Source organism: Notothenia coriiceps, unplaced genomic scaffold, assembly GCF_000735185.1.
Source record: "Notothenia coriiceps isolate Sejong01 unplaced genomic scaffold, NC01 NC01_scaffold00020311, whole genome shotgun sequence".
Lineage (NCBI taxonomy): Eukaryota > Metazoa > Chordata > Actinopteri > Perciformes > Nototheniidae > Notothenia > Notothenia coriiceps.
The window spans coordinates 77,357-89,912 of record NW_011353012.1 but is presented as its reverse complement, the minus strand read 5'-3'; the positions used below and the strand labels follow the sequence as shown (position 1 = coordinate 89,912).

General features: G+C 42.2%; 1 protein-coding gene across 1 annotated transcript in view; it reads right to left on the bottom strand.

Annotated features, from left to right (window-relative positions):
* rgs12a (regulator of G protein signaling 12a) overlaps window positions 1-11,992 on the bottom strand; it is a 35,455-nt gene extending 23,463 nt beyond the window's left edge. The window contains exons 1-3 of the mRNA XM_010779510.1: window positions 11,815-11,992; window positions 8,812-10,676; window positions 6,426-6,518 (exon numbers count right to left, since the gene is read on the bottom strand). Coding sequence (XP_010777812.1) covers window positions 6,426-6,518; window positions 8,812-10,602 — 1,884 coding nt within the window. The 5' untranslated portion in view covers window positions 10,603-10,676; window positions 11,815-11,992. The remainder of the gene's footprint in view (window positions 1-6,425; window positions 6,519-8,811; window positions 10,677-11,814) is intronic.
* Window positions 11,993-12,556: the final 564 nt, after the last annotated feature.

The following is a 12,556-nucleotide window of genomic DNA, read 5'->3' as shown; positions in this document are numbered from 1 at the left end:
CGAAGGTCAAAACATGAACAATGTGTAGCATTTTACTCAACCTAAAGAAGTGAGGTCATGCAAAACCCAAGCTATGTAAACAGACATATCATATTTCCAGTTGACCAAAGGATGAAGAGGTTATGGAAAAAGTTCACGAGGGAAAGTTTGTGTTTAGACTGCCAAAGCGGTAGAGTGCCAAACCAAATCCTTCACAAAATCACAAGGAGAGTAACTTGGCCGCCCCAACAAATCATGTTTATGTATTCCACGGTGCGAAGTAGACAAGGCTTTGGGACAAGATCAGAAAGATACCAACTTCATTCACTTTCCCTGCAATCCTCTCCAAGACAAGACAAGCCATCTTGCCCAGGACATGAAGCAAACGCGCCCTGGTGTGGTCTAAGTTACACGTGGGAAGTATAATCCTAGACATGTCTTAACTGTTACCAGGGAGGTGATACAAGACTTTGGCGCTTCTAAAGCCGTCCCTCGTTGAGTAACCTCCACACCCTTGGCAGTAGGCTCCCTTTCAGTGAAGCAGAGACATTTAATAATAGTACGATTGAGGAAGTAAACAGTGTGTGGGGAATGAATCACCTCTAGAAGTTTTGTAGACCTACTTGTTCAGACACTCTTTCCTAAAGTCAATCAACACGGGGATAATGAAAAGCTGTATTGTGAACAAAAAAAAAACGTAATAATCCTGAATGTTGATAGATGATGTCATGGCGTTGGTGTGGCAACAGCCAACTTTAGTGCTGCAGTGCGCGTTCGTCCAGAGATGGCGAGGCAGCGGGTGTTTTCCGTGGTCGCATTTTGGTCAAACAGCAAACTCAGCAACCACAGCCGCATCTGGTCATCCATTTATTGGCATATTCATACTCGGAGCAGCTGGGCAGTTAAATAACTTCTACTCAAGTTTTGTCGTGTTAAAATATAGTTTTTCCATTCGGTGGGTTCGGAGAGACAAGTCTCTGTAATTGCATTAAAACCTTGTGCGGGGAGAAAAAGAAAAAGGAACCGTAGTGAAGACATTTAGAAAACGTCAGGCTGTTTAGTCTTTACATCCTATAATGCTAGCCTGAGGACACGTTTCGTGAGCGCAACTGTCCACCCACACTCCAGCACTGGCCATGTGATGTCAGCCAGATAAAAGCGCGTCGTGTTCTCCTGCCTCTACAGCTAATCCCCAGGAACACAGTATTCCTGCTCACCCGCATAAAAAAAAAGCGGGAAGAATTTATGTAATGAAGTATGGCGTCTAATTTTAGCAGCTATTAGAATATTAATTATAGTCATGATCCGACTGGCAAGTGGATATATTTTGTTGCTTGGATATGGCTGTTTCTTTACTGTGTGAGCAATATGCAGTAAAAAAAAAGAGGAATTTTTGAGATAAGTGAATAATAGAGCTGGTGAATCAGAGCGGGTACAAGCCTGCACAAAGCCAACAAGGGCAAGGCAAAACCACAGGCAACCATTTCAACTTCAAACTAAACTGCTGCTATTACATGATCATCACGGCAAAATGCAATGCGGGTGCATGTTCGCTGATCATGTCATTTTATCTCTGTTCCCCTCAGGATTTCTCTCAATGCCAAAAGTGATTGCAAAAAGGGTCACTTCTCAGGGGGATCACAACTAAGCACACTTCAATCAAAGGCCCGAGCGACCCTTGATGTGCAGTTTACAAGAATAATCCTGGGTTGCCTCACAAAACCCTTTTAGTCCAACGTCTAATTTAAAGTCAGCGTGCACCCTGATATAGATGCTGGACCACATTTTGCTGTATAGAGCAGCGCAGTGTGTGTCATGCAGCACATGAGAGTTCAGCTGGCACCGGTCAAAACATTCCTCTGACAGACCACACAAGCTAACCACTGTATGCCGCTCAAAGGCTACAACAGGAGCTACAAAGAGCCCAAAGACGGAGTAAGTAACGGTTGCCGGAGGAAGATGAGGATGGCACCGCCAGAACAGGAGAGAAGTGAAGACAGACCAAATAATCTGGGATTTCATCGCAAGACTTACAGAGTTGAGAGTCAAAGTTTGCTCCATGTATGGCGCGTGTGTTTGGCTTGTCCTCAGCGCAGCTCCACACGCCTTCTGTGTGTAAACCAATCCATCCGCTGGAGCTCCGCGGCGCGTGTGTGAGTCGGTGCATGCAGTGTGGAGACAGAGCTCAACGGGGGAGGAGAGAGCGCGCAGGAGAGCTGAATATCCTGACAGCTACTGGGAGTTCAGAAGCTCCCTCTCTCTTCCTCTGCTGCCGGTTCCCCTCTCTCTCTCTCTTTCTCCCTCCCTCTCCCTTTGCTGTAAATTCCTCCTCTTTCCCTGTGTCTTCATGGCTTCTCTTGGTTTTGTGCTACGCCCACAAGATAGATCTATCACCCGTAGGCGTGCAAACAAGAGATAATGTCTCCACACCTCAGAGGAGAGGAGAGAGGAAAAGGTGTCCAAACATTTCCAAGCAGGCAACAACCACCATAGTAATAAAACAACATTCTTAAAGCAACTGTTGCACGAAACAGCAGCTTGCTAATCGTGTCACCTCTGTAAAAGGTGAACTCTATCAGGGCGCAAAGCATCTGTTTATGTAATTAGTAAGAAATAGGCTCTTAGTGGAGTGCTTGGAGCTACAAAGAACCACATTCTTATACTGTACATGCCCAAACACAAGGGCAATCTGACAGTCAAAACATTATTCATAACATATGCAGGGCAGGCCAATCAGCACCAACTCAGAATTGTACAGCAGTTTCCCCCTCTACTGAACCAGAAAAACTAATGGAAACGCATTAAGAAGCACAAGATTGCATATGCTGTGCCGAATTGGTGTGCAAAATGCAAAAGCTACGTTTCTGAGCCTTTGTAATGTGAAGAGAAATAACATGCATTCGCTCATTCCTGCTCCAGCCGCTGTGACGCACACCGCAGACCATGGAAAAAGCAACACGGCCGCACGTGTCCAAATTGTTCTGGGCTCGTCCACAACATGCAGCGAGGCCAGATGCAGAGGTTATCCACGAGGGTCTGCCCTGAGCACTGACGGCGAACTCCAAAATATCTTCACGGCGTCCTTGTGAGTCCAGATGCCAGCACTTAATGCCAGCTTATCACGTACCGTCATGGGAACAGTCTCTCAGACCAGCATTCATACCAATATCGATGTTAGAGTGCTGCAGAAAACCAACAACTTCTACTCTTCCAGTTCGTCATCACTATATGTTGAAGCAAGGAGTTGTTAAACGGCTTAGAGTAGTTCATGCTTGATAGGTGGATTGTTCATTATCTCTATTATCCCTGAACTAGAGCACAGCCAGAAGTTCAATATCCGGCTTCTATTTCCTGCCCGTTGCTGCATAGAAGTTGTTTTAAGAACATCATTGGTGATGCCATTGGATATATTAGTTTGCTGTAGCAGGGGCTTTTAGAAGTGCACCATCAAAGCTCTGAGCCTGAACCCAGGGTGAAGCTCTGCCCCTGAAACAAGAGCCCAAGGGCAAGTGCTAGGTGAGGATCCAATTGCCTTTAACAACCATTAAACATCCCCAATGGTGGTATTACCAGGATAGCCCCAGTAAAATGCCATAAACAGCACTACTCCAATAGATGTAGTCTGAATATATATCAGCTGAGTATAAATCTGAAAGGTGAGTATAAATCCTCTTTTTTATTTCTATCATCAAAATGTAAAGCTAATTTTGATTTATTTTCAATTTAGAATATATTGTGACACTCCTAATAGTTACATAGTGTCCACGAGAAAGACACATCTTTCTGTCAGTGAAATATCTCCATCGGGACATAAGATGTAATCCTTTTACAAAACCAACTGAAAGGATCGTTATCAAAACAGTTTGTCTTACGCCCTGCAGGGATGTTGAACTTCTCTCTTGACTGTTTCAACAGCGGCAGTTGATACGGCTCAGTTCAAACAAACAGTAGACACCTTTGTTTGCACAGCAGTAATGTGTAACTGTACAGAAATGGATCCCTACTAGTGTTTTAAAAATGTGTGTTTACCTTGCACAAGACAGTTAAACATTCTTCTGTTTATTTTATAAAATGGGGTTTTGTGACCAAGATAAACTTCCACCAATTAGCAATAATTCTAGCTTGCTCAATGCATATTTACAAAACCTGTTGAGAATGATAAGATTATACAGCTACATCGTTTAAAAAGCCAGTTCTAACTAGGGCTGCTCGATTATGGCAAAAATCATAATCTCGATTATTTGGGTCAATAATTGATATCACGATTATTAAAAACGATTATCCATTTACTTTGAAAACGTGAACAGTATGTTTTAAACAGTTAATTACCCTGCACTTTAAGTATAATTCAACTGAAAAACCATTTTAAAAAAAAATCGTTTTATTTCGATGATGTTGTTTTCATAATCGTTGCAAACAAAAATCGTAATTGCAATTAAAATACGATTAATTGAGCAGCCCTAGTTCTAACAATGTATGCCTAAATTCCCCTCATAGGAATAATAATTATAGCAGCATCCCAATCCAAGTCCAGTTCAATACAACACTAATGTTCATTAAGTAGACAACATCATTCAACTTTTTATGAAGCATTAATGCCCAAACTAAGCTTAAAAGTCAGTCTATTGGCCATTTTTTCGGTAGCCAACATGTCCAAGCATGATAATGTACAGAAATCCTGTTACCCACCATCGCACTTAAAAGGCCAGTGGCTTTTATTTCTCCAATACTGACACTTACAGAAACATGTGAGACCAGCCTGGGCCTGTCATAGCAGCTTCTGTGTGAAGTCCAGGTATCACAATTAGAGAAGAATAACACAATAGAACAAGTGTGAAGCATCCCACCTTCTGCCCAGCCAATGAGAGTTTGCTCAAATTGTTGTGTGAGGAAGAAAACTGATTACAGCCCGAAGCAGTTCTTTACGTTTTAAAAGTAAAACCATTTGTGGAAAACAGCTGCATCAGTTGGTAGGGATGATTGTGAAGTGAGGGGTAATTATACTCTCGCTAGATGCATATTTGCAAGTGCTGGGAAGACATAACCATAGCAACTAAATATAATGAGATGGAAAAAGATTGTAAAGTGAACTGTGTACATTAAGCGACTTGGAGCACATAAACAAATCAAAACTTGTTTAAGAAGACACGAAAAAAGTAGCCCACGCAAGTTTCATAAAATGTCAATGTACAGTCCAGATACGGTGGAGAATTATTGCGTAAACCCACATTGAAATGAAGCCTAACAGTTGTGTTGTGCAGCTGTCACAACCTTTTATAGCCATCTTTATTCCTGCAGCTGAGCATGGGGCAGGCCTGCACTCAATATGGAGCTTTTCAGCAACAGTTCTGTTTAGTGTGTGACCAACCTGAGTACAATGAGTGGTCTGCGGGCGTGTCTGTGACTAATGCGTAGGTATACAAATACAGTACGGTTTGTTTTTGTGTCTGTTTCGGAGCAATTATGAGATGTGGGACCACTGGTGCTTGTGTTTTCTGTGAATCTGAATCAGTGTGCATGAGTAATGCGTGCACGAAGAGACCGCGGCTTTATTATGAGCACGATATTCATGCGTGCAGCAGTGCTCATTAGCGAGGCCAAACAAGCAGGACCACGCCTCTGGTCCACACAAAGACCACTTTGTGAGCCCCCCCCCCCCCCCCACTCATGCCACAAGTGCAGCAGCAAAACGCAGAGTTCAAAGCAGCGGAAATGAAAGGTAAAAAAAAGTTGTGCAGAATGAGAAAGGGGCGGGGGGGGGGGTTATTCAACTGAATGTCCACAGTAATAGGAGACAGTAATGTCACATGATGGTTTTCCAATACATTTTGTTGAAGTGGGAACACACACGTCATCATTACGATATATGACATCATCAGCATTTAGATTCTGGACAAGTATAACTTTCCCTACGCACTTCTGTCAACCGATGGGTACTATCTCCTGGGAAAATGAAGGCTCTATTTATGGCAAAAGGGAAGTGCATTAACTACTGCAGCGACATGACAGGATACACCATGGGATGGTAGAGATGGGTCTACCAGTAGAGCTTCCACTACGATAGCTATCGATCTCGCCAATCAAGCTGTTTACATGGTTTACAAGATTACATGGTCATGGCGAGTCACGGAGGAGGAGAGTGAAGGAAGAGGAATCCCAACCATCCCAAAAATGAGGAAGATTACCAGGCATTTTCCTTGCTTTTTATTCTACCGTCAGCTGTTTGAAAAGATGTTGAGCAAATCCTGCAGGAAGTCTTTTTTTCTTTTGCTTTACTCTAAAATAGAATTGTGTGTATTTTGGATATGGCTTTGTTTTGAATAATGTGTCTATTTATATAATGTATGTGTTGCTTTATTGAGCTTGCAGCAGACAATTGGACAGCAACCCAGTTGTCTGTATTCAAACCTCTAGGGAAACAAATACAATACAAACATAGTGCTTACCTCGAGGTCATCCAGGGATCTTGCCAGGCTGAGCCGTTTGACAGAGCGGCGTTTAGATGCACGGTTAACACCCATACCCCAAAACCTGGAGACCTATGAGGATAAAGGAGACACAAGTGTAAGACAGAAAGACTAATACACACACCCTCATTCTTTAAATCTTTATTTTTGTATTTTTGGATCTTGCCTACCCCCAGTTAATGTCTCAGCCTACAATAATAGGTCCAAATTAGGGGAATTCAATTCAATTTAATAACATTAAATTATATTTGTATTGCTTATAACTCCTCCATAATGCATCTCACTAAAGGATAGCAAAAAGGACAACATGGAATCATTTAGAAAATATTGTGCAAATATAATGTTCTTCACTCATAAGTGTTCTGTAGCATTAGCATTTAGTTACATATCTCAAAAAGTCACATTTTACCTTCAAGACATATTAAGTGTTAACTATGCTTTTATGACTGTAGTCTGAATAATGAAAGATGGTAGTGACGGAAAATGTAACTATAACCAAACGTAGACTTTGAAGTTTGTTGGTATTGAAGAACATGGTTTGGAATTCTGCATTTTTTCACTAGATTTGACAGATTTCCTCGCTAAAGATGTGCATTCATGATAACATCTCTCTCTGACAACATGCAGATTGGTCATATTAAGTTCATCTGAACATATACAACCCTGTTTCAAAAAGTATAGAGACACAAGAACTTATTTGGCAGTCAGACAGTCGGAACAGAACCATGTGTTTCTGCCTTTCACCAGCCTCTGCTATTCCTATGATTGGAGAGGCCGTGTCTAATGTTTGAAAGGGAGTTTAAGAATTGCAGATAATTACCGCTGCATGACATGGGCTCTACTCTGTAATTTGCCTGGCTTCCTGAGCGAGATTGTCTCCTCTCTGATCTAATGCAAGCTGAGGGGACAGGGATGCAATCTGCTTCTGATTTATAAACACAGGCCAAATACTTACTTCAAGGGGAGAAAAAACAACATTAAAAACTGTAAGGTGTATTTAAAACAATAAAGGTTTTCAGCTGACTGTGACCCTAATTGCACTGGCTATATTTACAAAAATATGTCTGTTGATTAAAATGTTATCAAGATGGCAGTAAGTACAATAATTGGTCAAGTAAAATATAAAAAATATATAAATTAAGTATTTCAGTTTGTAAGTTTCAAATAGCACTCAACAGACTGAATAAAAAATCTGTGTCTGATACAGATGAAAAAATATCATTCCCTCAAACACTGAAACTTCAACATCATTCAATATAATCACAATTAAGTCATTGTTTTCCTACAAGATGCAGCCCTATTTGCATACCTGCTAATGAATTACATTTACCCCATTAGCAGAAATAAACACGTTTAGAGACGCTGCGTGCATAGCATACTGATCTTGATTTACTGAGGGAGCCACATGTCCAGGTCTACATGGACACACAGGGCCATCTTGTGGGCAGAAACAAAATCCCTCCCTCTGCACACTTCTGACAATGACATCATTGACTCAAAACAGGTGCTTTCTGCGTTCATTTCACACTCGGCACCAATTGACCGTTGAAAAAGTGGGATTGTATTTCGTTTTAGGTTTCACTAGAGCCAGGCGTACTTACACCCCCTCGGTGTCTGGAAACTCAACTCCGTGTGACCATTTAATACTTCCTGTGTCGCTGTGTTGAACGTGAATGAAGTACAGAAACAGATGTCCTACAATGGAACTATTTCGTGTCACTGTGTGTCAGGATTTTCCAATAACGCAGAGCAGAGAAATACAGATAGATACAGTATTATAAGAGTCAGTTTTCAAAATTCTAAAGTCACAAATCTATTTTGCGGTAAGGACAATTGAGAGGGGTAAACGTTTCCTAATATAATCAAAACATGAGTCTACCCATAATATTTTCATTTTTTTAACTGCAGCAAAGATAGCAGAGCATCTACTAATATATGTTATTGTTTACGCTGTTTTGGCACCGACCAACTGGATTATGTCAATCAAGTCATTCATTTTGACCACAATGTTGACACCCTTATGTTTTCCCAAGAGGATTAACAGAACAGTAAGCAGATCAAATGTATTGCTGCGCCGCAAAATCCTGTTCTTGTTAGACTTTCTACTCTTGCCTTTGTTCTGATTAATTCAAATATATTTTTAGACTTCTCAGAGAAACAAGACCAACAAAAAAACTCTGTTTAGTTTAACTAGTTACAACCAGTTGACATTTGCAACCGTTAATAGTTAATTAATATGTTATTATTTTTAAGGGGCTGAGATCAACTTATTTTGAGCACAGAGATCACTGGCAAACCTGATCAACTTTTCTTGTTTCGAAATGTTTGTTTTACAGTAAATACAAAAATAAAAGTTGTTACTCACATTTTTGGTATTATGGTTTTTCTGCTGTTTCTCCCTCTGGTCGAGAAACATTTTGGTCCATTCCTCTCTGGGAGGGAGCATCATGACCTCTGCTGAGCAGTACCTGTCTGAGGGGATCTGGCTCATGGGGGGGGGCAGGTTATTGGTCCCGGAGCCCAAGCTTATGCTTGAGGACCAGTTGTTGGTCACCTGAGGGTCCGCCTCACCGTGGAGGACTTTGGGCCACTTTGCCTTTGGCCACCACCTTTGGCTTCCTCTGAGCGGGTCTACAAAGGAGTTCGATTTTTTACCCGAAGGCAGAGGAGGTGGTGGGGGCTTGAACTGGAACTCCAGTCTGGGCGGGGGACCCCCATAAAATCTATGAAGAGAATCAGGGCCAGGTAGTGACTCAGAAAGGGAATGTGTGCTGGCACTGTTCTCTGGATTCAGTTTTTCGCCATTCTTGGAGAGATTTATTGGGGTGAGGTCTTCAGCTAGAGGATAATCCCATGGACAGCTGGGGAGGGTGGCCCCAGGGGGGCTTTGGATTGCAGAGGGGAAATCCCTGTCCGCTATTTCCTCAGGGGGGGACGCATTTTCAATTCCACTGTCCCCATTGCTACTAGCACTGCCTTCTTTGCCATTACTTCCCTCTTCCTTGGCTTGCTGCTGACCCTCCACGTCCAGTTTCACCCGAAGCCTCTCCACAGCCTCCCCCAGGTCACTGTACAGGACTGTGACAAAGTGGAGAACATCTTGGGGGGTCTGAGGGAATTCCAGGCACCCCAAGGCGTCTGGATCTGAAGTGCAATCGAAGGCAAAGCGTCCAGCAATGCCCGTATGGTCCTCATGGTTCCCCAGCTCTGGGTCGATGAAGAAAACATGGCAGGAAGCCCGCAGAGGAACGCCCTCTGGCACACGCCCATTTATTATGTGTGCTGTGGTGACCAGGCAGAAAAAACGTGGGTCTTCGGCACACACAGCCCCTAAAACCAGGTTCTCAGCAGGAAAGGCTGCCAAAACAGCTCCTGCGTCGTCACAAAGTCGAATACAGTCATACATGACTTTCATCATCACCAGAGTGTGGGTGTTCTGCTCTGTTCCCAACAGTCGTATTCGCTCCCGAATGGCTTTCAAACAGTCCTCCTCTGACCCTGTAGTGTTCAAAATAAGCTCTGTGGAGCTCAGATAGCCCACCACCAAGGTCATGTTTAACATACTCCAGTCAGAAATATTTTCTTCTGTGTCTGTAAACACAGAGTCTGTGTCCGCCACTCTGGACATGTCCTCTTTTTGCTGCGCAGCTAAAGAGTTCCACTGCTGTGACCATTGGGACATATCAGGCTCTGACACCGGCCTCTGTCTGGGGCTGATAGCCTGACATGGGTTGAAGGAGGAGTTGCTTGAATCATATGAGATAGTGCGGAGAACACCTGCCTTTTGGAACATACCATTTTTCTGGGCAATCCCAAATTTTGCGTCATTAAGAATGGGGTTCCCCATCATTCGGCTTGCAACATGCACCACTAACTGCAGGGGTCCTTTGCAGCTGCCAATCAACTGCACCACCGCCTCATGCAAAGCAGTGGACACGTCAGTTCCATTGATGGCCATGATGTGATCCCCCTGTTTGAGTCCCACTAGGTCAGCAGGGCTTCCCTCCAGGATGCCACTTAGGAGACATGGCCTCTGCCCCGTGATAGTAAAGCCATATCCTGCTCGTCCACGTATGAGCTCCACGCCCCTCAGATCCCCGGCTGCATTTAAATCCAGACGCCTCCTCGCGCCCTCGGGCTGTCCCTGTATCCTCATCTTTGCTGTAGGGTGCCCAGCGTGTGGGAATTGAAACACATGCACGTTGCCAGCACTATTGTGTTGTCGTCATCCTACACAGTGGGCAAAAAAAGATACACAATTGAAAAGCTGTTTGTTTCACATACATGGAATTACACAAAAATCTAGAATTGAAGAATTATCACACAGGATTGCACAGTAGTTCAGTTTCTTATCGGCTTTCAACAGAGAAACATTGTGATGAAATACAAATGTAAAGCATTATACTAGTGCAGTGACACTAGTCGCTTATTACTATTTATTACTTAATCTGCCAAATTCCTGGTCAATTAACTGAGTTTGGTGTTGTCAAAATAGTGAAAACACACATAAAACCAGTTTGCAGATATAATGTCCAAAAGACAAAACAAAGATATTTAGTTTACAGATATTTTACAATAAATAAAGAAGGAAATCGTCACCTTTGATACGACTATAACTAGTAAATGTAACCTTTTCTGCTCAAAAATCACCCTAAACTAATATTCAAGAATAAAAATGGTAGAAGATTTATCAAAGAAAGACCTCATATTTCCACCTTTACATTACATAGTATATTAAGATTATTATGAAGTTATTTTGTATTATTAATACATCTTGTAATAAGACTATTTGTGAAAAAAAACAGAATATCAAATAAACTTTGCAACACACACACACACACACGCACGCACGCACGCACACACACACACACACACACACACACACACACACACACACACACACGCACACACGCACACACACTTTAAAGCCAACATCAAAATGAATCATAGTGTATCTTAAGCTCATCTTAAACTCTTACTTAAATGAAATAAAAAATCATTATCAATCTTACTTTAGCAATTATCTGTCAGAGATAAGACACAGAAAGCTGTTATGTCCCTACACAGCTTGCAGAGGGGCCACCCCCACACCCACTCCCCCAAACAGTGCCAGCTGGCTTCCTACTCACCAGCAACACGAAATGACAACCAGATTTTTTTATGGTTTTGGTCAACCACTGTTTTTAAATGTTCAAATACTCAACTCACCACATGAGTTAAACATGTTCAAACACCGGAAACACCTGACGAAGCTTAGTGGCTTCTTGGTTTTTAATACAGTTCAAAATAGCAAATCTTAAACCAATGTTACGCTAACCCCGAAGCTCGCGCTACAATGAGGGTTTGTACGGACAACTTTTTTAATTACCTTTCTCAGCGGTGAAAAGTTCCAGAAAAACTCCGACGTACTTTCATTCACGCTGCTTAACGTCCAAAAGTTTACATTGTATACATTACACGTCCATTTCGTAAACATACAAGGCAATATCTCCCTGCCGTGATTCAATAGTCCATATGGCAACTAGCGAGCGCACCACCAGCCTCCATTCACTCGCTGTGGAGATCACAAACATGATCACAAAGCGTCTTTCATTGTAACCATGACAGCGTAACGTCTCCGCAACATGTGACGCCTCTTTCTAGCCAATCACAATGCACGTCATATTCAATATTCAAACGATTGGAGTGACGCTATTGGCTGATAGTGATGACAGTTGACAGTGTTTATTTTACAAGTAAATCTAATTAAACTCCAATATTATTATTTGTAATAACAAGTGACACTTAACTATAGTTCTACTGGAGTTAAGAAAAAACTGTAAGCTCTATAATTATACCGAAAATATGTCACGAAGGGGCAGGTTACATTGTAAAACGCACACAGATGTTCATTCTTGATACGATATTCCTACAAAAATACAAATTAAGTCTTACCCATATGATTTTGCTGTTCACTGCGGGATATCTGAATTCATTTTCCTGTGGGCAACCCTCTCTTTCTTCCACACTGGAGCAGCAGCACTTGAATGAGGTTTCACTGTAAACAATAGGTTACCTCTCTGGTCAAAGGGCTGCAACGGTTTCATACTGTGTCACATGGCTTTACTACA